Here is a 24,938-nt window from a genome sequence, read left to right as displayed (position 1 = left end):
TGTGCCCACACGCCAAGAGAAAGTCACTGCCCTAAGGAACTCTCAGTGTAAAGAGACGAGAGATGAGTTTGTTTTATCCCCATTGTAGAGCTGGGGAACTGAGGTACAGAGAGGTTAAGTGACTTACCCAAATTAGGGAGAGCCAGAAACTGTTAAAGGGAAAGAGCTGGTGGTAGTTTCAGTGTGCTGCTTCGTCTTCCATGACCCAGACTGCAACAGCAGGTAGCTGAGACCATCGCATGGTGACATGAGAAACAAGGGAGCTGTGGTGTTACTTTAGCTAGGTGCAGACAAAGGAGAGCACGTGTCTTCCTGTGTCCCACACACATGAACAGGGCACACCTCCACAGTTACTGTGGGTTTGAACACTGGAGAACCGTTAGTCTCCGCTTGGTGGCTGCTGGCGGGTTTAGAATTTGTGCTACTGAAGTATGTCTCAAAGGGCAGAAGAGCTGGCTAGGTGGTGATGGGCTTCTTCTGGAGAGTCTTTCCCAGCTGGGCCTCATGGAGGGAAATGCTTAAGTTGTTCCACTATTCACTTTTTCTTATCCTCAGACACTATGGTTTGCACGGGCTGCTGCTCCTGTTTGGACCACATTGTCACGTATCTGTTCAAGCAGCTGTCTCGCAGCACCAAGAAAAGGACCACGCCCCTGACCCAGGAGAGCGATCGGTTCCTGCACATCATGCAGCAGCACCCAGAGATGATTCAACAGGTAAAGAAGGGAGGGGACCAGTAAAGGGGTTATGCTGCTTTTTACAGTGCGGTGTCTCCATCTGGTGACCAGCAAGTGATCATCCTGAATTCTAGCTGTGCTTTTCATCTCCTCGCGGTTGCTAATACTTGCTCCCCAGCATGGCTCCCCCAGCTCTGTAGCTGAAGTCCAGAGGAAGGAGCTAAGGGATGTGCCTGATGCCATGCCTTAGCAATCAGCAGGTTGTGCCTTCCCACCATATGTTCAGACTACACCAAGAGCATGCTGCATTTCTGATCTCTCAGGGCAGAGAACCAGCCTTCGGGGAGGGAGATTCCAGGCCACAATTTGGTGTGTCCAGGATGGCACTGTTCTTAAACCTCAGTTTGAAAGAAATAGTCAGAACCTTTTCAGCATCGTTTTAAAAAAATCCTGAGAGTAATTGCCTGTGTTGTGGGACTTGCTGGTAGCTAGTGTAGCTGAAGCCAGAAGAATGTCTGCCTGCAACCAGTTTGTAATCCCTGTACGCTATTTTAAATGCAAGCCCATTCAAAAGAGGCTAGAAAGCTTCAGGAGACTGTATGTGTTCAGAACAGAAACAGGGCCCTGCTGCTTAACAAGGCAGTGACCAGGTTCCCCCCGCCCAGAGGTGAACACTCTGCTGTGAGCTGTTGGCTTTATCTACTCAAGCTGTGGGTATTGCCTTGGACAGCAAGCACTCCTTGGTGCCATTGTGCCTGGTGCTCATAATCACCTCTGCAGGATAAATGTAACAACCTGGTTTGGTTCCTCCTAGCACATCTGTCATCTGTCTCTGACTGCTCTTCCCAGAGCCTATGGGGAACACAGCTGGCCGCTTTCCTTTCCCCTTCGCTGGTTGTGACTATACAGTTAAAGATCTGTAATACTAATCCGCTGCTCCCTTTCCTTGCCTTAGCCAGTCTCATCTCCGCTCCACTGAAGGCTGATTTCTACACTTGCTGGCAAACTGTTTCTCTTGCTCAGTCTGTCCTTCAGTCTGCCATGGAATTGTTGTGCATCTGCTGGGATGGTGGATCTGCCAGTTTTTCACCAGTGGTTCCACTATGGGATCACTTGTCCCTCCTTTACCCCTTCTGCATACCCAGTGGTGGCACGCTGCATTCCCATGTGGGTATCCAGCCCCTCTCGAGTTAGATGGAAGCTTGACTTGAAGGAGGAGGAGAAAGCATTGTGCTGCTCTCAGGCTGCCCTCGTGGCAGAGCTGATTTCAAAAAGAATTGGGCTTTGTGTTTGGTTGGAGGAAGTTGCTATAGCACAAGCTGGAGCTTGCTCTGCTGTGGGAAGAGGCTGAAAACTGCTTGTGTGAACCCGTGGTGATAAGATCTTGCGCTTAACTTTGAATCTAGGTCTGACTTGGCCTGGCAGACCATAGAGAGAATAAAGAGCATGCGATGGAGCGGTGGCTTTCCAGTGGATTCAAAGGGACAGAATCCTAGGGCTGGCAGGGACCTCAGGAGGTCATCTAGTCCAGCCCCCTGCTTCAAGCAGGATCAACCTCCATGAAGTCATCCCAGCCAGGACCTTGTCAAGCCGGGACTTAAAAACCTCGGTGGATGGAGAATCCACCACCTCTCTAGGCAACGCATTCCAGTGCTTCACCACCCGCCTGGTGAAGTAGTTTTTTCCTACTATCTAACCTACACCTCTCCCTCTTCAACTTCAGACCATTACTCCTTGTTCTGCCATCTGACACCACTGAGAACGGCTTCTCACCCTCCTCTTTCAAGCTCCCCTTCAGGAAGTTGAAGGCTGATATTAAATCACCCCTAAATCTTCTCTTCTGTAAATCCAAATCCCTCAGCCTATCCTCATAGACCTTGTGTTTCAGCCCCGTAATCATTTACCTACTCCAGCACATCCACATCCTTTTTATACCTGGGGGGGCCCAATCATGCACTCTGTGTCAGCTCTTGTATATATCTAGTTTCAGGTGGTTCCTAACCAGAGATCCCTTCTGCTTTGATGCACATAACACTTTATTCAGCCCATGGATGGAAAAAATTAGAGGGAACACTGCTGCTGGAGGACAAGTCAGTAGTCCAGGGAGCGCTGTGCAGAGCAGGATTAATCTCTAGCCTCAACATCTGGGGGTCAGCTTCTGAGCTCAGTTTACAGGAAGATAAGTGAGACCACCCTGGTCTAGTAGGAACAGAGACCAACCTGGGTTTCAGATGAGGGCCACCTGAGAAGAGTGCATGCTAAGAGTAGCACACAGAACCAGGTCTGGTGGCACAGGAGGGGGATGGGATGATAAATACTGACACATGCTCTATGGGCAGGAGGTGGGTTTGTGGAACTGGCCTTTTGACCTCCCTCTTTCTTTCCAGATGCTATCAACAGTATTGAATATCATCATCTTTGAGGACTGCAGGAATCAGTGGTCCATGTCTCGACCTCTGCTGGGCTTGATACTGCTCAATGAAAAGGTAGGTCCAACTCCTCCGGCTGGGCTAAGCTGGCTTAAATCAGGGGTGATCCAAGGACTTGCACATAGCTGGGTATCCTGCAAATGAACAAGGGAGCAGAACTGGGGTGTGGAAGCCAGGCCTGCAGCAGGAGTGCTGTGCTCTGGCAGGGTGTGTGTTGAGCAGAGACTCTTGCGTGTACTTAACATACTTTAAGTCCATGGGCACTTCATTTTTGCAAGTCCTGGAATCCATCCAAAATGTGTAATATGCGCTCTGCCCTGCCCAGATGAGATGAGCTAGTGCAGCCTAAGCCAGCCCTGAAGCTATCCGTCTGCTCTCTCCTGTCCCTTTTCTTGTCTCCCACCAGTACTTCTCTGACTTACGGAACAGTATAGTGAACAGCCAGCCCCCTGAGAAGCAGCAGGCTATGCACCTCTGCTTCGAGAACCTCATGGAAGGAATTGAACGCAACCTGCTAACCAAGAACCGAGACAGGTCAGTATGGAAAATCCCTTAGCCAGAGAACCATATTGATAAACACTGGGCTGACAGCTCGGGGGCCCTGTACAGCTAGTGAACCTGCTCCACATGGCAGGGCCCCAGAACATTGCGGGAAAGGACCAGGCTCAGTGGCGGAAGAACCCTTTTGGCCTGGGCACGGACACTTTACTGGGTGCTGTTGACCTCACGTGTTCAGTGGTCATGCCTTGCCTTCTGGGGGCCAAGTGCTATATGGCCCATCCTGTGAGAGAAGACAGGATCAATTAGCCCATGGCTTACTTCCATCCAATCTGTGCAAAGTTTTGATGCTCTGTCCTCTTCCCCCATCAGCCTACCCTGCCATCTGGGGCTGGAGGGCAAGCAGCAGGAGCCCCAGGTCTTGGGGCACACGCACCACCTGTGCCAGGCCAGTGAGTTGGGCCCCACTCCCCTTTTACTGATGTGTGGCCCCCAACCAAAGAGAGGTTCCATGTCCCTGGAGTAAACGTTTAAATTCCTTGGTGCGGCCTGAGCGCTGCCAACACACTGCGTGTTCCAAAAGCCGCAGCTCAAAGGCAAACTGGCTTCCCCTTGCTGAGGTGCAGACCACCCAAACCACTGGCTGTCTTGTGCTCGGGCATGGCAGCCTCCCACAAGCTATGATGTTCCCCTGCATCTCACAAGCTGAAAGCAGGGCTGCAGGGTCTTAACCTGTGTGTCTGCTCAGTGGGATGGGAGCTGAGACAAGGGCTGCTGGCCCTTCCCTTTTGCTTACCAGAAGCCACCTCTTTAGCCATTTCTTGTCCCTTGTTCCAACTGGTAGGCAAACAGCAGGCTTCCCCTGCTGTGTGCACTGCTGATTTCTCATGCACTGTGCCCTGGTGAAGAGGGAATATTATTGCACTGACTGCTCCTCTGCTGCCCTCCACTATTCACTGAACCCGGTGAGGTCAACAGTACCCAACACAAAGGTCCCCCCCACCCTTCAGTAGACTCTCAGCCTGACACCTCTTGACTGGCCAAAATGCAGTCATGGAGCCCAAGGCCCTCTTCAGTAGCCTGAACTACGCTCTGTTTTCAAGCATGAGCAGAGACTACAGCTCTCGGCACATGCTGCTCCCTCTTTGTCCCAGGGTTAGCATTGCAGGCTGGGAGTTGGAACCCCCTGGCTGTGGCTGAGTTCTATAGGGGAGAAGTGTCCTGTAACCCTTGTTAAGTGCTGGCAAACTGCCCCAAGGCCCCTTCTCTCACATCTCAGTGTGTTCTCTGTAGGTTCACTCAGAACCTGTCTGCCTTCCGACGAGAGGTGAACGACTCTATGAAGAACTCCACCTATGGCGTGAACAGCAACGACATGATGAGTTGACACCTTCCCCGACTCCACCTGTACAGAGCAGCATCTCTTTGGCCTGGACCAGAGGGGTTAACGTTTCCGATGGAAAGATAAGAGGGCGTTTCTGATCCCTGCTCTTCCCTAGGGCTGGACTGCAATGCTCAGTTGGGCCGTACTCCATGTCCAAGGGAGGAGGGAGCAGGAGGGATGCTGAAGCTCACCAGGGCAGGGTGCTTCTGTTTCCTTGGGAGGGGGTGGAGGGGGCATAGCCCAGGAGTGAGAATCCAGCATCTCTCTACTACCAGAATGTCTGGGTGGAACCCTAGCACTCTGCTGCAGCCTGCCTTGTATAAACATGTACATTTTTTCATAACATTTTGAACAAGGTTTATATTGACTCAGTTAAAAAAAAAAAAAGTATGATTGAAATTTTTACAGAGTCTAGTGCACCAATGCTGAAGTGAGGGTTGTGTATGTGAGTGAGGAAGGTGTGTCTCATGCTGGCCTGAACCTTTCCAGGGCAAGGGGGTGTGAAAGTGCAGAGATATATTTAGTGACAGGTGTAGAAAGAAGCAAAAAAATGTAAAATTCCAAATGTATATTTTTTCTTATAAGCCCCTTTAAATGACAACTTCCTGTTACCATTTCCCCTTGTTATTAGGAACTCTAAGCCATCCAGCTGTGCTAGCTCATGGGTGTCTCCCCTTGACCCAGTGTAACAGTAATGCTGTCATGTTGTCACTCAGCTTAAGGCCCTTGCCACACAACGTGGGGAATCCCTGGACTGGTGTATGCAGCAAGTTCTCCTGTTGGGGTGGGGATGCTTCTCCGCCCCTCCCCCTAACACTTCTTCCTTTTCATTGTGAAATGTCCCTTTCTTTCCCAGTCTGTAAAGCTGTAAGTGCAGGTGGAAAAAAAGCTGTTGCAAGGTAGAGCTTGTCCTAGAACCTACTGGTGTTCCCAGTGGGCAGAATAGCATTGTCTTCCCTTGAGGTAGTGCAGGTGTATATTTATATATAGTGCACTCCTGAATGTACGACATGGCCGTAAAGGTAGGATTGGTGTTGAATCTACCACCAGGGAGGGTTCTTAATAACAAGGTCTGCATAGCATGACGTACCTAACATCCCCCTTAAAACAAATCCATTTTTCTAAATCACCATATTAAATGTTTTGGATATAAACTTACTTACAGAAGAAAGGTAAGGGGGGAGGGGAAACCCTGTTTGCCTTGTACTTTTCCACTATTGTTGCTGCTAGTTGTGTGCATCTCTAGCTCAGCTCTAACCCCCCGACACTGTCCTTAGGTTTTATTTCAATTTCCCTGACACCACCGACTCAATTTTGTTTTGTTCTTTCCTCTGGCGACTGTGTGTTGGGTCTCTCTTCTGTGTGAGCAGATTGCTGGTTGACTTGTGAGGGTGTTTGCTGCATACAGTGTAAGCATTGTGACTGCAAATAAACTTCAATGGTTTCTACTGAGCTGGGCCCAGATCATCTCTTCTTTCCCCTGAAAGGAGCTGCTATCAGCAGTGACCCTCCAGCAGGGCTTTAATCTGACCTGGCTGCAAGGCTTGGAGCGATTTCAGCGTGTTTCCCTCCATTGGTTTATCTTCAGTTCTTAGCATTACACTTAATCCCAGAGCTGCCCGAGCAAGGTGAGACCAGTAGCCAGTACACAATGCAACAGAAGGCTGTGTACTTCATGCTGCTGCTACTCCCAGAGGGGGGATGTTGCCACCCCATGGCCCGTGCCTGTAACCCATTAGCTGACTTTGGCTTGAACAGTATAAAGATAATCAGAGCTCATTCAGCGGGTACCAAAATGCAGGCGAGAACTACAGGCTAGTAAGATTTCCAAGCATGGCTTTGCAATTACACTTGGGTAAGAACCTGCCCTATTTTATCCTGTGAAGTAGCTATAGTTCCAGCTGGACCTCCAGCAAATGCTCTCCCCCCAGAAATAGTGTCAGGGATCACTCAGTGCTGCATTTTACCTGTGTTACAACTCTGCTAGATGCCCATGCTCCTTCCATGAACCATTTACATCCCTTTGTTACATCGGGATGCAGACCATGCAGTGCACCAGCTCTCTCCCACTTTAACCCCTGTCTTGGAGCAGGAATTAAGCTGTCATAGCACACTGGCATTTATTTACAGGGTATGTAGAAGTTAACACAGCAGAAATGCTGCCATAATGACCACTGTGATGCAGTGAAGCCTGCTGTCCAAGCCCAGTGTTCTGAGTGTCGCTGTGTTCTCTTTATTCCTCCACCATGAATTCACATGCCTCTCCTTCCCCTCCCTGTGAGAGTCCGCTTGAGCTAAGTTTATAGGAATGCTCCTGGCAGCAGGAAATCTTTCTCCTCACTTCTCTTGTCCATAGCTGTCTGGGGCCAGGACAGTGACAAATTCCAGACCCATCCTCATGTAGATACTGCTGTCTCTGCAGCAACAGACTGTGTGTCCATGGCATGGCTGTAAACAAGGTTATTATAGCCCTCTCTGTTACGAGCTATTTCAATGGCAAAGAACTGGATCCTGGTGACTGAAAGGGGAAAAACAGCTGGTTAGCGCAGTTTAAAACGCATTCCTCCTCTACACAGGCCAAAACCAGGCTCCCCCTAACATCCCTGCTGCCAAAAAGAAGCAGAGACTTGGCACCATGGCAAGTGTCTGGCAGCACTAGTTCTAGCAGATCCAGTAGTAGGCTTCACAACCTCAGCTTATCACCGCCACAACAGCCTAACAGACAGCAGAGCAACTGTCCCCTCAGAGGACATAGGACTAATTCAGTTGTCATACTGGGCCATAGTGACAACCTACATGAAGTAAATTATTGGCTCTAAAACCCTGGGTGTTTGATTCAGGACAAATTTGGAACAAAAGCAGAATTGCTGACATTTCTCTCCAACTCAGCTGCCTACAAATTTCATTGGGGACACATCCAAACAAGGGGTTCCAGAAACATAATGTGTGAAAGTGACACTTCTGTCTCTCTGGGGCTCTAAGGATGGGATCCTGAAACTTCTGGGGCAGCACTGCCATGGATAGGAGATACCACGACAGCCCCAGCCTGGGGCAGCATACATGGCAAGGCTGCAAGATCATCCACTCAGGGAGCTCGGCTTTCCCAGCTCTGCAGCAGGTACTGTGGAAGCAGCTGGAGGTCCTGATCTAGCCTGCTGCTCTGGTGGTGGGCAGGCTTGCTAGCACAGAGCATTTTAAGCATCAAGCAAGCCTCAGTGTCAACACTGCCAAGGTCTGAGCAGGAGAGAATATGTAGGTGCATATGTAAACTCACCAAATATCGTGTTCTCCTCAGTGTAGTTCTTACTGCAGTCCAGACGCAGAAGGGTGCCATAGTTGAAGTCCTCAACTACCCCATCAAACTGCATACAGAAGGGGCGCCATTTCTAGAGCAAGCGAAGACACCTCTCAGCCTTCTTTCCTGGACCCAGTTCTAACTGCATTCTCTCGTCTCCGTGCCACCTTCCTACAACGGCCGAACCAGCCCTACAGAGCCCTACTAACTGCCCAGGAATGATGGCCAGGCTTCCTTAATGAACAGCACAGACAAAGCTGGAGTTGGGGGAGCTTGGGGCTGCAAAAGTCTAAACAGTACATTTCCCAGCAAGCCCAGGTGTCAGGGAGAGACGGGTACAAATCAAGGATGTGGCACTTCCATTGACAGTGTTCTCCCATTACCCCCCACAGGGCACAAACTGGGATTTCAAAGCAGACTAGCAGAGGACCATCAGAAGGGGAGGTAGCAGGGAGTGTGTGTGCAAGAGAATACCAAGTACATGGCTCGCACTACACAGCAGCTAGTTTAGCTCTCTAATCTCCATCCTCCCATTCAGAGAATCCAATGCCAGAAAGCAACACCTAACAGGAGACTGGACTTGAAACACTAGGCAGCTATGGAACGCAGGCACCGCAGCTCTTGTTTTACTCTTGAGCGAAAGGAGGATACCAACATCTAGCCCTCCCACTGGCCAAACATGCTCTCTGCACAGAGGGGCACCTTCCCCAGTACCTCATGGGCATTTTGAGTTCCACTAGAGTCACAAAAGGCAACGCTACAGCTAGACAAAGAGCACTGACTGCTTTGGCTGGCTCTGATTTGAGCTCTTCTGGGTCAAGCGCATCTATCTTGAGGTCGCTGAAGCTCTTCCTGAACTCCGCATAGATCTGGTCATCCACTTTTGTAAGTTTCAGGAACTTGGGGTCCACAGAGGAAATAAGCTACAAGGGAAACATGCATATCAGATAAAGTGACCCAAGGCAAGCAGCAGAGGGATGAGCCACCAAAGCATTTATGCTGAATGGGAGAAGAAATACATAGAGCACCACTCCCTTCCCCATCTCTGCAAACCACAAGCAGACAGGGACATCTTTCTCACCGCAGTGCCTGGTCATGAGAGTCAGAAGAGCGCTTCACCCATCAACTGCAGCTCTGCGATGATATGACGTCAGTTCTTTGTATTGAGCAACTTTCCAAACTGCACCCCCACTCAGGTCTCTGCCCCATGCTGTCACCTCTGTCAAGGCTCCGCATTCTCAGATTGGGCCCTGGGCTGCATCCCCCCATGTATCAAGGGGGATGACCTTAGCAGGCCCAACTTAAGTCAGCTATAAGTTAGCTAACCCTGCAGTTCCATTCCCTCCCCTCCAGGAGCAATCAGAGCAATGCCTGATAACCAAACAGCAGTCGTCTTAAAAAAAACTTTGCTCTGAAGTGCTTCTGTTCAAAGCCAACAGATGGTGCTGGGAGGTGAAGCAGGAAGGGCTGCAAATGGGTCAAGTGACTTAAATAATCAGCCCTCTCTGCGCATGTTTTGGTCTAATCCTAAGGCTCTCTGTTCCCTGGAGCTGGGCCTGCCCATGGCAGAGCTCAGGGATTAGTCGCTCCCACTTTAGACTTTAATCTTACCCAGTCATCTGCCTACCACTTCTTTTTAAAAACACATCACTTTAACCATTCCCTCGTCAATGGTCAGCACTACCCAAGCAGTCCTGTAGCTTCAGTTTTCAGTCTGGAGCTAAGCCACTCCTGTAATTTCCCCCATCCCAGTGTCTGTTTGGAGATATTGCGTAGCTATACATACAGTCATCAAGGAAAAGGTTACACGCCAATGCACAATCACTTGCCCTCACTGACAAACTCTCATTCATGAAATTAGCAGAGCTCAGTCTTCATTTCCAGCACCTAAGGAAATGAGAACTCCTGGCCTAGAAACAAAATGGCTTTGCATCTACAGCACCCCTAGCCAGTCCAGCCCTAGGCTCCCCACCACACAGCTGTGCCAAACCTTCACAAGCCTGACCTTCGGCCCCTCTCTGCACCAGTCACATAACAGCTTATTACAAGGATAACAGCAATGGGACTTTTTATTAAAATAAAAAGCCAGAGAACCATCTCACCCCCACTGCCATGTCTATTAATGCTATTCCCCATGGACTTACATTAAAATAGATTTCGGCATGCTGGTATGCTTTCATGGCCCAGATCATTTCAATGTTGGGCTGCAGAGAAAAAGAGAGAAAGCTGTGACATCACCTGACATGCTGAACTTGCTCTGTCTATCATCTTCCATTATCTAAGCCTTTGCAGACAATTCCTGTAACATAAATCGAGCTTAGATTTCCACTATGGTTTCACCTATTTATGTTCTCTTCCACATACTATCAAGCAGGAGGAGGCTTGTGAGCATAAGAAGCATCAGCTTGAGGAGATACAATCACCTGCCATTCTAGGCTAGCTTTCATCCAAAGTGCCATATCAATTTAAGGTGCATTTCAAACTATATAAAAATGATACTGTCTCTCAAGGTGAAAATGCAGCCACCTTGTGAGGGAGGGGTGGAAGCTGTGATACACACAGATAGGAAGGGGAATAGAAGAAAGACAAATGAAACCACAGGGGAAGCCTAAGCCCCAACTACATTACAAAAATCGAATGTTTACGTGTTTCTGCCCAAATTATGTCTGAACATGTTCCCCTGCCCATAGTCACTCAAAAACAACAAGACATCCTGTGGCAGCTTATAGACTAACAGATGGTGTTGCTGAATTAGAGAACGGTGCTATAGACAGACACAGCTAGCCTAAAACATATTTCTGTAACACGGATAGCTGTTTTTCTTGTCCAGCCGGGCAAGAATAAGTTATTTTATATCAGGTTTTAGCCACCTCCATGTTTCATGGCCAGATCCAACATGGTTAAATTTGTAGTGGAAGCAGGCTGTAGATATTCATGTCACAATTTAACCAGGATGGTTTCTGGTGAGTACTGCCCACTTGTCTGCTCTGGACATGGAAATAGCCTGTGTATGGAAATAGGCATCAACAAGGCAAGTGTTCCTTCACCTAGCTAGAACCACAGCGCCTCACTATGGCATCTTTAACCATCACAAGTGATGCTCTGTGTTCAAGGTGGCATCAAACACAAGGACTGGGAAGTTTAGGAAAGCTGGAGCGCACACATTCAGGCAGCAGTTCATAACAGCTCTGGGATCATGGAGTAACAACTGCACATCAATGAACGTTAAACTAAGTGCTGCTCCTATTCAATGCCCTTCTTGGACCCCGCAGACAGGCCCTTTCTGGGGATACTCACATCATTGCCATAAGCATCAGCCGGCAGAGACAATGCATGGGCTGCTGCCACAGCCTCACTGGCTCCCTGCATATGAAACGAAGAGAGATGGCTGCTATTAGCACAACAGAGAGAAACAGAGAACCTGGGACAGGTTTAAGTTGTACTGAAACAAATCAACACATGCAAATGTATATCCCAGTGGAGTCAAAGGAGCTCCATCAGGGTGCACACCTTTGTACCAAATTCTTGCTCTGAAGAGATTTTAATTCACAAAGCAGAGCTGAACAGCTGTACAGAGCACGCAGTCCTAGATGTGCAGAGACCCTTTTACTCCTCACTGCTCCTGGGTGATGTCAAAAGGGGCGGAGGGGGAACAGGTGGAGATACATGCTATCCCACCCGTTTTCACAGTGCAAGGGGGTTACAAGACACCAGGGTCTCAGCCCCAGTTAGAAACAATGAAAACTCACCTACAGAGCAAATGTCTGCCTTTGGAAGGCAGCAGACAGATGGGCAGCATCCGAGGAGACAAGTCCCCTGAAGGTGCTCCTGTTTGGCATCAAAACCCCCTGTTCCTACCTTCCAACGCTCTAGCCCCCATAAAAGTTTGTTTCACTAGGATCCTTACTTACAATGGCACTGCAGCTCAGCCCCATGTACCCTCAAAAGCCGGACTATGTACCCCTTGTTACCAGAGCTTCGTAATCACCAGGACTCTAAATCCAACCCCACCGCTCCACCCCCACTCCTCACACACACACTTCAAAATTCCCCCAACCACTTTCCTCATGGAGTACATAAGAACATAAGAACGGCCATACTGGGTCAGACCAAAGGTCCATCCAGCCCAGTATCCCGTCTGCCGACAGTGGCCAATGCCAGGTGCCCCAGAGAAGGAAAACAGAAGACAATGATCAAGTGATTTATCTCCCGCCATCCATCTCCTGCCCATGTACTGAAGGCTAGGGCACCATACTTTACCCCTGGCTAATACCCATTTATGGACCTAACCTGCAAAAATTTATCAAGCTCTTTTTTAAACCCTAAGAGAGTCCTGGCCTTCACAGCCTCCTCCAGCAAGGAGTTCCACAGGTTGACTGTGCGCTGTGTGAAGAAAAATTTCCTTTTATTAGTTTTGAACCTACTACCCATCAATTTCGTTTGGTGTCCCCTAGTTCTTGTATTATGGGAAAAGGTAAATAATTTTTCTATGTTCACTTTCTCCACACCATTCATGATTTTATATACCTCTGTCATATCGCCCCTCAATCGCCTCTTTTCCAGACTGAAAAGTCCCAGTCTCTCTAGCCTCTCCCCATATGGGACCCGTTCCAAACCCCTAATCATCTTGGTCGCCCTTTTCTGAACCTTTTCTAATGCCAATATATCTTTTTTGAGGTGAGGAGACCACATCTGCACGCAGTACTCAAGATGTGGGCGCACCATAGTTTTATATAGGGGAAGTATGATATCTTTTGTCTTATTATCGATCCCTTTTTTAATAATTCCTAACATCCTATTTGCCTTACTAACTGCTGCTGCACACTGCGTGGATGTCTTCAGAGAACTATCCACTATAACTCCAAGATCCCTTTCCTGATCTGTCGTAGCTAAATTTGACCCCATCATGTTGTACGTGTAATTTGGGTTATTTTTTCCAATGTGCATTACCTTACACTTACCCACATTAAAAGCACCACTCCTCCAACCAGCCCCCAGAAATCTCACCTTCCCATCCAGCCCAAGATCAGCCTCCACCTGGCCTCCACATTGCACCTTCCCCCAGAAGCCCTTGTAAACCTTCCCCTCACTTGCCCCAGAGCTCAGACCTCCACATCTCACCTGACCCCCCGCAGTGCTCAACCCCATCGCGCCTTCCTCCCAGCTCTCCCCACCCCCCAGTGCTCAACCCCATCCCACCTTCCCCCCCAAGCCCTCCCCTGAGCGCAACCCCATCGTGCCTTCCTCCCAGCTCTCCCGACCCCCCAGTGCTCAACCCCATCCCACCTTCCCCCCAAGCCCTCCCCTGAGCTCAACCCCATCGCGCCTTCCTCCCAGCTCTCCTCACCCCAGTGCTCAAACCCATCCCACCTTCCCCTCAAGCCCTCCCCTGAGCGCAACCCCTTCGCACCTTCCCCCCAAGCCCTCCCGAGCTCAACCCCATCCCACCTTCCCCCCAAGCCCTCCCCTGAGTGCAACCCCATCGCGCCTTGCTCCCAGCTCTCCCCACCCCAGTGCTCAACCCCATCGCACCTTCCCCCCAAGCCCTCCCCTGAGCGCAACCCCATCGCGCCTTCCTCCCAGCTCTCCCCACCCCAGTGCTCAACCCCATCGCACCTTCCCCCCAAACCCTCCCCTGAGCTCAACCCCATCGCACCTCCCCCCAGCTCTCCCTGACCCCCCCAGTGCTCAACCCCATCGCACCTCCCCCCCAGCTCTCCCCGACCCCCCAGTGCTCAACCCCATCGCACCTTCCCCCCAAGCCCTTCCCTGAGCTCAACCCCATCGCACCTCCCCCCCAGCTCTCCCCGACCCCCCAGTGCTCAACCCCATCACACCTTCCCCCCAAGCCCTCCCCTGAGCTCAACCCCATCGCACCTCCCCCCCAGCTCTCCCCGACCCCCCAGTGCTCAACCCCATCGCACCTCCCCCCCAGCTCTCCCCGACCCCCCAGTGCTCAACCCCATCGCACCTTCCCCCCAAGCCCTTCCCTGAGCTCAACCCCATCGCACCTCCCCCCCAGCTCTCCCCGACCCCCCAGTGCTCAACCCCATCACACCTTCCCCCCAAGCCCTCCCCTGAGCTCAACCCCATCGCACCTCCCCCCAGCTCTCCCCGACCCCCCAGTGCTCAACCCCATCGCACCTCCCCCCCAGCTCTCCCCGACCCCCCAGTGCTCAACCCCATCGCACCTCCCCCCCAGCTCTCCCCGACCCCCCAGTGCTCAACCCCATCGCACCTCCCCCCCAGCTCTCCCCGACCCCCCAGTGCTCAACCCCATCGCACCTCCCCCCCAGCTCTCCCCGACCCCCCAGTGCTCAACCCCATCGCACCTCCCCCCAGCTCTCCCCACCCCCCTCCAATGCTCACCCTGCCGCTCTTACCGCCCCACCCCGCGGCCTTTTCCTTACCAGGGTCCCCAGGCCGCCCCCTGCAGCGGCCATGCTGCCCGTGACCTCTGACCCGCGTCCTTCCTTCCTTCCCCTTCCGCCCACGCCGGAGCCGCCCAGAGACGCCACTGAGCATGCGCACAGCCGCGCGCGCGGGAAGCAGGACGAGTCCGCAGCATGAATGGCGCGTGATGTGCTTCCTGCTGGGCAACTGGCGGAGCGCTCTGGCTCCCCCTGGCGGTAGCGCCGCGAATCACAGCCTGGGAGCCGCCCGCTCCCCGCGCCGGGGGCACTAAGGTCCCAGCGCCGTCGATATCCCAGAAACTCTGTCCCCGGGGGCCAGGCCCCCTCGATGAGAACAGCGCCCAGGCGGCGGGCAGCACGCGGCAGCCGTCATTCCCAGCACTTGGCAAAGGAGACCGGCCCCACTTTACAGATGGGGAGACTGAGGCAGGGGGCTGAGGCTTGCCCCAAGTTCTCCAGCAGCGGGGACTCCTTTACGTCCTCAGCCAGTGTGCGAGCCCCAGCAGCTCTTCAAACCTGCCCTGCTCTCCTGAGCCCAGCGCCGTGCACCCACCAGCCGCGCAGCGCCCCCGAGGGCAGGTTTGGCCAAAAGGCCTGGACACAGAACCTGATGATGGGTTTGGATTAAATAAAATTGCCCTAGATGCAGTCGGCCAGAGGAGGAAGGAGATAAAAAGCTGTGCCGGGCACAGATGCCCAGCAAAGGCGTGAGCTGTGATTTTCCTGCTCCCAAGCAGGTTGACAAACAATAGAGACTAACACGGAAACCAGTCACATAACAGGATTCTTTTATAAACAATTGTTATTGTTCCTATGTGTTGTTTGGTGCTTAGGCTACGGTGCCATTCCTTAAAAATAACGACAGCCCCTAACCCTCAGTGAGTTTACAATCTAATTATTGTACGATCGTAATACAAAATAAACACAAAATCTGTATATAAAAATTTTATTTCAAATTAAAAATAAGCAGAAATAGTTCTTCATGGCCCAAAAATTTAATTAAAATGTAATTTAACATCAGAAGCAGCAGAAACAAATGAATTTAATGTGAACAATGATGATGCATTTTCTTCCTAAGTTGGGCACCCTAGGAGACCAACTACCAGGCTAATGGCACAAGCTCCACCTTGTGGGTGCCTGGTGTAGCCGAAGCTGGCCACCTGTCCAACCCCAATGCTGCTGGGACTGCCCGCCCAAGCTGTGGGCAAGCCACCTGAGCCACCAACCGGAGCCCCCGTGCTGCCGAGCCCAGCCATCCAGCTGCTCAAGCCGTCCACCTGAGCTGCCAGGACCAACTGCCCATCCACCTGCCACCCAAACTGCCCACCTGTCAGCCATGAGCCTACTGCCAGAGCTGCCCGCTCAAGCCCCGTGTTGCTGGGGCCAGCTACCCAAGCCCCCACACTCCCAGGTCCAGCCACTTAAGCCGCTCACCTGAGTCCCGGCACTTCCGGGGCCAGCCGCCCAAGCTGCCTGCAAGCTGCCTGCCCAAGCTACAGGCCAGATGCCCATCCAAGCCCTGCCCCTTCCCTGAATCCAGGTACTGCCAGCCCACCATCCAACCCCATCCTTATCATCCCCCACAACCCACACTCACTGACCTTTGCAGGAGGCAGCTAGCTCCATGTGGGCTTTTGCCGGCTGCCTGCTTTTCACAGCATCTGCGCCAGCTCACCCATGTGAAATGGCAGGGGCTGAGAGCCGGAAGCAAGGACCAGCTCTTTCTTGGGGTGGGGGAATGATGGGGGGGCTGGGTCGCCTTGTCCCCCCCTGGAATTTCTTCACACCCCCCAGTTTGGGGAACCATGCTCTAGCAGCTGCAGAAATGCATTGTTGTATGAGACAGTTCCAGCCCCAAAGAGCTCAAAGTCTAAATAAACCAGACAGACGCCTTGTAGGAGGAGACACAAAAAGTGAATTCCATAAGCTCATGCAGCAGCAGAGCCATAATTAGAACCCAAGTCTTCAAATCCAACACCATGACTGCTGGTTACAAACAGCCTGAGATCCCACTGGTGTCTCCTAATGCAGATCTGATTCTGGGCACACTTTCAAAATCTTGGATATATGAGGAAAGAAGTGACACAGTGGCCTTGCTCTTGCATACTTCACCACGCAAACAGACTCTTGCCCACATGCATGCAAATCAGCTCACAGCGCTGAGGCTTTGACTGGTTTTTATAAATTCCCTTCTTGTGGGAGACCTGGCATTTTGGCTAGTGGGTTTCACTCATTAGTATCTGTAATACATCTGCAGCACGAACAGCTCTGTAGCTCTTCCCAGTGCTAACAATCAAGATTTTATTTCCACAGTTGCATTCAGCCAGGGTGAGTTTTTGAAGATTTCCAATATGAGGGAAAGAACTAGTCCTCCTTATGGCCACAATTCTGTATCTAGAAACAAGGCTGAAGCTGATTGGATGAAGGATTGACCCCCCACTCACCTGTTCCCTCTTTATAAGCAGCTTGAGCAGGAAGGTGTTTATCAGAGGTGTTGTTGTTGGTCACTTGAGAAGGTTGTTTTAAACTTGTGTGAGTGAGGTGGTACTTGGTGAGTTAGTAAATGCTTCCTCTTGCTTTGAGCTGGGTGTTGCCTTTGAAGAGAAGCAGCCTAGGGGTACAATGCTGTGTGTTCTAATGCCTCTTGGAAAACAGAGCTTTGCTTTTCTCTGATGTGTGAGAAGTGAGGTTGTTGTAGGAGCTGAAGGGGCTCAGGCTTGCAGTTCCATGGATGGCTAGGAGGATTTGGACTTGAGCATTGCAGCTGCACTGCCTGGAGGGATTATCCCCACCCCCCCAGGAATAACTGTGATGCTATGGAATGGTTACCTGCTCTGTCTTGCTAGTACTGAGACAAAGCAATGTTCTGTCTTCATGAGGCCAGCAGAGCAGCTCCCTCTTGGTAAGCAGTGAAAGAGAGCAGTATCTTGCTAAATCAGTGGCTGTGATAAAGAAATGCTGGCTAGTCAATAGCAGCAGTCTTGGTGCTCAGGGTCTGACTTCCAGGATAGCTAAGCACCCCTAGCTCTGCTTGACAGCCCTTGGCTCTTCATGTGCTTGGCCCCACCAACAGCCACTCCCTATGTGTTTGGGAATGCAGCCTTTGTTGCTCTTAGTTTACTGTACTGATAAATATGGGCTATCTTACTCTTCTAGTCACCCTGCTGTAAGGAGGAGCTCTGAGGCTGGTGTGCTGAAGTGTAACACTGGGGTTGATGTCACAAGGGATGCCAGTGCATATGGACAGTTTGCACAATTTAATTACATTCCTAGACATGACCTAGATGTAATGATACCATATTACAGGGTGAGCAACACCCCGTTAACAGAGCTCTGAGGACTGTTTATCCAGTACCTCCCTTTTGCAAGGGTTGTGCTTGTTTCTGATACTTACACAGCAAGGATTTCTAAAGTCTTTTAAACAGCCCTCATAAGCAGTGGGGGAATGTTGAGGAAAGCTAGAACCGGCATAGAAAAGAGCAAGCCTGCTTTGAGGGCTGAAGAATGCAATTGGAGTCTCTCTCAATGGGACCATTTCTTTAGCCTTGCAAAAAGAGAAGCCTGAGCAGTAACTTGAGTGTTAAGTAGTTTCTAGGGAGGAAAAATACTAGGACGTGGGCTCTGTAATCCTGTGCAGAAAGGTGTAACAGGCATCAGAGACTAGAAAATGAAGCCTAAAAATTGCAGTTGGAAACGTGACCCAAATGAAGCGGAAGAGTGTTCTCTGTTGAGAGAGGCTGGGAGGGAAAGGTGGTGGCCTCTTCCAAGCCAAACTGGCTTCCTTGAAACCTAAATAATGGCCTGAATCAAGTCCCATAAGGCTTTCACCCAGTTAACCCTGTGAGATGCAGAAGGTCAGACAAAAGGCAGTAATGCTTCCTTCTGGTCTCAGTGCCATGGAAAAAAAAACCTGCTGCTGCTCTCAGTGAGGCTGCTGCAAAGTGTCCTAGCTTAGGAAAGGCTTTGCTCTGAGTCATGTCATCTTCCTTCTCAGGAAAGCAGCTCTAGGAACCATGGCTCTTAACAGCAGTGCTAACAGCGACAGTAAATCTGAGAAGCCAGTGTCTCTAATCTGGGGTAAGAACCTGTCTCAGGACTGTCCCTGGGGCTATGATTGCTGGGGTTTTGTGCTTAAGAGTCACGCAGGACAGGTCAATGGAAATGTGTTTCAGTGTATGCATCGCATCTGCTTTTTTTCTGTCTACCTGTTGCATCTTGTTGTCTAGCCCAGTGGTCCTCAATCAGGGTACATGTGCCCCCAGGGTACACCGCAGTCTTCTGGGGCACATCAACCCGTTTAGACACTTGCCTGGTTTTACAACAGGCTACATGAAAAGCACCTGGCAACTGAGTGCAAACTGACCTTTCATACAGACAGTGACTTGTTTCCAGTGCTGTGTGTGCTATAGTACAGGTACAATAGCTACATTCCATTCCAATTATGTTTCAATGTATGGTACAAATGGAACCATGCACCATTCCTCAGCCTCTGTCTGCTGTGGTACTTTATTGTGGGATGACTTCTGAGTCTGTAAGCAAGTCACTTTTAAAGTGAGTTGAAACTTGGGGGCAGGCAAGGTAATGCAGACCCCAGAAAGGGGTACAGAACCCTGGACAAGTTGAGCACCACGGGCCTAGACTATAATCACAGGAGGGCAGGGCAGGTACCACCCTGCTAGGCTAGGGTGGGACCTGACCCAACTCTGCCCTCACTGCAGTAGCACAAACCCCTTGCAAGGTTCCCTGCCAATCTCCACCCCCAACTCTAATGAAACCATATGTCCAAGGTGCAAGGAGTCTGATAAATCAAGCGATGGGAACCGTGCAATGCTGCCCCTCCAGAGGGCAATACGCTGAGAGTGCCCTCACCTAGAGATGAGGGTGTGCTCAGCTGCTTATGCCCTTCACAGGTCTCTACCTGAAAATGGCCCTCATGCAGCCTCCTCTTGAGGCTATCTCTGAGATAAGCAGCTGAGGTACTTGATTGATCCTTAAAGTGCTACCGGAGTCTTCCCTTTCCAAGAGATTCAGGACAAGAGCTTGGCTCCAGCTGGTCAAAACCTGCCGCAGTTCCACGTGGGCGGTGTTTGGCTCCATTGGCAGGAGCAGGAAGCCAAGAGGAGCTTTGGGGAGCCAGATTGCTACTTCCCAACTGAAGGCACCTAAGTGCTGGTTTCCTTTGTCTGGTCTCCTCCAGTGGTCCCTGTAAGCTGAGTGCTTGGGTGGCTGCCTGGGAGACACTGACAGAGCACACACAGCTGGCAGCCTGTGTTTTCTCCTGGGGGTGCCCATTGGCACATTCCTCTGTGCATAACAAAACTTATTCTGCCCATGGATGGAACAAAGAGAGGGAACGCTGCTCCTCACCACACCTCCTCTTTGGCAAATGGGGGAAGTGGAAGCACTGTTTCTGATGTTTCAGACTAGACACAGCTCAGCCCTACCTCAGCCGAGTTAAGTGCAGGCAGTGGGCAGAGCTGGTCTTATGGGGCTTCTGTCATCTGCCTCTTCCGCAGGATGTGAACTCAACCATGAGAAGCAAACCTACACGTTCAAGATCCCAGACAAATGGAAGTACGAGCAGCAGCTGGCCCTGCGGACAGTAAGTGCCTTGTCTGGGATGGGTGTGGGTAGCTGAGCGCAGGATTAGCACGAGGCTGTCCTGGGAAACTAAGCTAGGGTATGGTGAAGACCCCCAAGCTACGTGCCGAAGGGGCCAGTTAGGGCTGCTATTGGCAATGTACGATCTTCCTCCCCCACCACCCCCAGAACTGCCTGGGATGCAGAGTCTGCAGGGAGAGAAGAGTGGCCTTGTTACACCCCTGCCCAGACCAGAACACTCGTCCATGCTTGTGGACACTACTGGCCCTATGCACGCACTGCATGGGTCTATGCCTGGCTGTTCAAAGGGCACTGCCACTGGCCTATCCTGGCCGCATCCATGCAGTGCAGCTGGGTTCTGCGAGGCTGGCCTGCCCCAGCCAGAGGGAGGAGCGTGTCCTGCAGCTCCATGTCCTGCTCTGTCTGTGCCCACCCGGGCTGTAGTAGAACATTCTGTGCCAGGTGATGTGCCCTAAGTCTCCCTCCCTGACCTCTGCCAGGGCAAACAGCTGCTCTGGTCAGTGAAGTGAGGAAGGCCACTGGCTCTTGGGACTGGCAGAAAGTGTGGTAGAGCTCCAGTGAGCAGCAGCATCTCTTCCTTTCTGACTTAGTGGCTCTAGAAGGGCTGCTGCTTCTGAGGTACAAGAGCCCAGGATGCGTCCTGAACCCATAACTGGACAGCTGGGAGTGTGCTGCTCACCTTCCCAGGTGTCCTGGGACTGCTACCCCAAAGAGGTGGTCCTGAGAACCTGGCTTGGGCCCAAGCTTCCTTCCCAGGTGTCTGGTTGGGCAGAGAGGATAAGTGGAAAGTCTGAGCCTTCACAGGTGCCACTGGAGTTCCTGGCTAAAGGCATGCTGACACTACCTGCTCTCACTCCAAGATCTGCCTAGGAGAGAAAGCCAAAGACGAGTTCAATGTTGTAGAGATTGTGCCTGCTGAGGACAGCAAGGATACCACACCGGTGCCCCTTGCAACACTGAAACCTTCAGTGCTGCCAATGGTGAGTGCCTGCTGACAAGCAGGGTTACCTGGGGGAGACCACGCTCTGTTTGGGGAAGGGGACAGGATGCTGCACTGGGGTCAGCTCTGATCAAACAAAATGCCCAAGGACAGGCTTGAACAAAAACACGAGACCTGACTTGCTCCTGGACCAAGGCCTGTAGCGTGGCTCTGTTTCCTCGGTCAGGCTTGGTGCAAACCAAAACGCTGCTGTCAGGAGTGCATGGGCTGAAATGGCAGCAGAGGGAAGCCTGATAGAGCAGCAGCCCTCTAGGGAGGGGGGAAAATGCTGCAGATCCTTAGACAAAGGAGCAAATGATGGCATCCGAAGGCTGAGCAGGTGCATTCCGCCGTCGCTCATGCAAACTTTGTCAGGCCTTGCCACTAACCTGCTTTCCAGATATGGCTGCTTTGGTGCTGCCCAGTGAGGTAGCCGTACACCCCTGGCTCTCCCAGCTAGCAGCCCTCCTTGCTGATTCAGCCCTTGCCCTGAGGCACTTAGAGACCATGGCTGGGGTGATGGGCCGCTTCCCCAGCAGGCGAGGACCCAGAAAATTCAGCATGGCTCATGCTCCCCTGTGCATGCGTGAACCTCTACAGCATGAGCTAAAAGACAGCTGGCTGTCCACTAAGGCTGTAGAGGAGATTCAGTCTTCCACTCGAGTGGTCTACATGGGGACAGTGCACCAGACCCAGTAGTGGTGTGGGTTACACTTACACCACTGCTGTGTGGCCTCCAGGTTAAGGCACTCCAGCCTCTCCTAGGAGGGAGTGGAGGGGGAGCCTCCTGCCATGCTGTGACACTTGCCTGTAGGCCCGGGGAGGAGGTGTGGGAAAGCCAAAAGCCCATGTATAACCAGTGACCTTAATTTCTCCCAGGCCACCATGGTGGGGGTTGAGCTGACTCCTCCTGTCACTTTCCGGCTGAGAGCGGGTTCTGGCCCCGTCTACATCACTGGACAGCACGTGACACGTAAGCCCACCATGCGAGGTGGGAAGAGGGGATCCGAACCCAAGTCCACCCTGGTGGAAGGGTGATGCGTTGCCCATTGGCTCCAAAGGGCACTGCACTGGCTGGATCTGCTGGGGCCTATTTGGACCCATAGAATTCAGTGACTGTCCACCATGGCAAGGCACAGGAAAGGCCCAACCTCTGCAAAACATGCCACTGCCGGAGCAGGGGCAGTGCGTGCCTCCAGCCTCCTGCTCTCTCCCTCTGCCCTCCCCTTCCCCTGCAGCGCGGCTGGTAGGAGTGTTTCTGGGATGGCAGCTTCCCCTGAGGAGCTGCTAGCCTCAGTGACCCATCTGGCCATCCTGAGCCCTGCCCCAGCCAAAGCTCGCCAGCTGGTACAAGCTGGCGTCAGGACAGCCGCTCCTCGGGACGGGCAGCATCTCTGCTGTAACCAACTACCGCCGGCCAGACTGGCTCTGATCAGCCTGGAACAACTGAGTGGGAATCTCCTCGTGCACACAGCTGGTCACAGAGGCAGAGGTGTGGATAGCTGCTCAAGTAGAGTGAACAGCTCTGAGCCAAGGCTGCTCTGCTTTGCAGTGATCCCAGATCTCTCCTGGGAGGAAGAGGAGGAAGAGGAGGTGTCTGAGGAAGAATCCTCTCAGGAGGAGTCTCCCCCCAAACCCATCAAGCATGCTGCTCCCAACAAGAGGGGGAGCGTTGCCAAGGTACTGCATGAGTGGCCTGCTTAGGGTGATCCACTCAGTCGCGTGGCCCAGTTTCTCTTTGGTAGCACCGCTAATTCTCAGCTGTACCACCTGGCTTTCTGTGTCTCGCAGCAGCTCGGGAAGAGCAGGCTGAACTAGCTCCTGGGCCTGGCCGAAGCTCACTGGCTCACCCAACGAACCAAAGTTCTGCTGGTCTCTGTAGCATGAGACCCCCAAGTGCTTGGGCCAATGAACAGCATTCCCCTCCCCAGGGGTCCTGCAGGTCACCTAACGCCTTGGCTAAACTCCAGTGTAGATAATGGTATGAGATCTGTGCTGCTCCTTTAACCTGGTGCATAGACTTGTTAAAGGTTTAACGGCTATGCCGTAGCCCAGAGGTAGCTGCAGTTCATAATGGGCATGTAGCTGCCAAGTCAAGTATCTCTGAAATGTGCCTTTGGGTGCCCGGACCCCTCCCTTCACCTGGGGAAGGTCCCACATGGATGGGACTAGTTCACTTGCTGCTACAGCTCCTGCATGCCTGTGCAAGAGCCTTTTCCTGGGATCTGCACAAACTACACAACCCTTCCTAATCCAGGGAATGAGAGGTAGCTCAAAAGACTGTCCTCTCCCCACCCACAGCTTAGAGCTTGTGCTAGACTTGTCATGTTTAACTGCCTCTTTCTTCTTCCCAGAAGAAGAAGCTGGAGAAGGAGGAAGAGAAGTGAGTATAGTCGGCAGGTGTCGGAGAGTCAGTCTGGAAAGCTAGCAATCCGCTGACAGCTGCTTTGTGTCCACAGCCACTGCAATGGATATGGCAGTGGCTATCTGGGATCACTTTTGCAGATAACAATTTTGCATCCATGTAGGTCTCTGTGAATAGCACCCTCTAGATGCAGCAGGGGGAAGCGGTAGATGGGGTATAGCTTGACTGTAACGAGATCTGTGAATTTATGATGTAAGCTCCCAGAGGTGAATCTAAACTCAGTGCTTCTCTTTCGAGCAGCAGTGTTCCTTCAGAGGATGACAGCCTTCCCAGCAAGGTAGGGAACCAACCAGTCCTCACTGGGCCCCTGGGGACACAGAGGGAGAACCATGAGCAGCATTTAATGCTGGCTTGAGAAACAAGTCCATGCAGAAGTCCCTTTGATGCTTTTAAAGGTGTCCCTTTGCAGGTGGGCGTGCACTTCCAGTCATCTGTTGCTGCTTTCTCTGCCTGGCTGACTAGTATTGGTCAAAAGTAAACTGGCTCTTAGCTCAAGTCACATTCAGACACCCATTTGTAGCGTATCTAAAACTTCCTAAAAGAGGGCCAAATATTCTAGCAGCCGGTGTCTGTCCTGTGCCACTATCTGATTCTGATCAGCTGACGACCCTTGAAATAGAGCAGACAGTCCAACAGGAAAACACCCTCCTGGCAGAGAAGAATAATGGAGCTTGGGCTTAGATCTGCATGTTCCTGAATAGGGCCCTTGCTAGCTATCACTTTCCATGCGCTGTTAGAGCAGTGCAGTGCAGCTCTGCATGAACGTGTTAGCTCACTGAGAAGGTACATGGAAGCTGGGGGTGCCTAGCCACTGGCCAGTGCGCCTCTAAAGCAATTGCCTCTTTGTTCCCTTGGCAGGGAAGAGAAACTGACAGAGGGAGAAAGCCAGCAGCAAAGAAATAGACTGACCTGCAGCAAGCTCTCAGTAAGGTACGAGGTGCTGTGCAAACCACAGGCTGGCTGAGCAGAGCAGGCCACCAAGATGAGGCCTCCCTGTGGGCATGAGCACTGCTGGCTATACTGCATGCAAGGGCTGTGCCTGGGGAGCCATAACAGTCCCTATGGTCTGTTGCCCTTCTATGGGGAAATGCGGGATGCTTTGCCTGGGTAACAAGCCTTGTGCATATGGGGGAGTGGTAGATTGACTCGACTTCTCATGCTGTCCCATTTTGAAATGCAACCTAAATGGAGCCACTTTCCACTGGGTGCAAAGCTG

At 51.7% G+C, this 24,938-nt stretch overlaps 3 protein-coding genes across 3 annotated transcripts in view; 2 read left to right on the top strand and 1 right to left on the bottom strand.

The window, feature by feature from the left end:
* Positions 1-5,309, top strand: part of XPO7 (exportin 7) — a 66,193-nt gene extending 60,884 nt beyond the window's left edge. Inside the window, exons 26-29 of the mRNA XM_074981555.1 lie at positions 556-716; positions 3,065-3,163; positions 3,513-3,640; positions 4,898-5,309. Coding sequence (XP_074837656.1) covers positions 556-716; positions 3,065-3,163; positions 3,513-3,640; positions 4,898-4,991 — 482 coding nt within the window. The 3' untranslated portion in view covers positions 4,992-5,309. The remainder of the gene's footprint in view (positions 1-555; positions 717-3,064; positions 3,164-3,512; positions 3,641-4,897) is intronic.
* Positions 5,310-7,113: 1,804 nt separating this feature from the next.
* On the bottom strand, positions 7,114-14,779 carry PBDC1 (polysaccharide biosynthesis domain containing 1). The gene is made up of 6 exons (XM_074981556.1): positions 14,694-14,779; positions 11,581-11,646; positions 10,428-10,487; positions 9,066-9,206; positions 8,263-8,374; positions 7,114-7,506 (listed from the first exon to the last, which is right to left on the bottom strand). Exons 1-6 carry the CDS (start codon positions 14,724-14,726, stop codon positions 7,385-7,387), a joined length of 534 nt encoding a protein of 177 aa, XP_074837657.1. The 5' UTR covers positions 14,727-14,779; the 3' UTR covers positions 7,114-7,384.
* Positions 14,780-18,709: 3,930 nt separating this feature from the next.
* Positions 18,710-24,625, top strand: NPM2 (nucleophosmin/nucleoplasmin 2). Its single transcript, XM_074981912.1, has 8 exons — positions 18,710-18,773; positions 20,213-20,298; positions 21,179-21,298; positions 22,177-22,288; positions 22,850-22,977; positions 23,652-23,680; positions 23,963-23,999; positions 24,581-24,625. Exons 1-8 carry the CDS (start codon positions 18,710-18,712, stop codon positions 24,623-24,625), a joined length of 621 nt encoding a protein of 206 aa, XP_074838013.1.
* The last annotated feature ends 313 nt before the right edge of the window (positions 24,626-24,938 follow it).

Source organism: Carettochelys insculpta, chromosome 31 (genome assembly GCF_033958435.1).
Source record: "Carettochelys insculpta isolate YL-2023 chromosome 31, ASM3395843v1, whole genome shotgun sequence".
Lineage (NCBI taxonomy): Eukaryota > Metazoa > Chordata > Testudines > Carettochelyidae > Carettochelys > Carettochelys insculpta.
The sequence above is the reverse complement of the archived record's forward strand: the minus strand, read 5'-3'. Positions and strand labels throughout refer to the sequence as shown.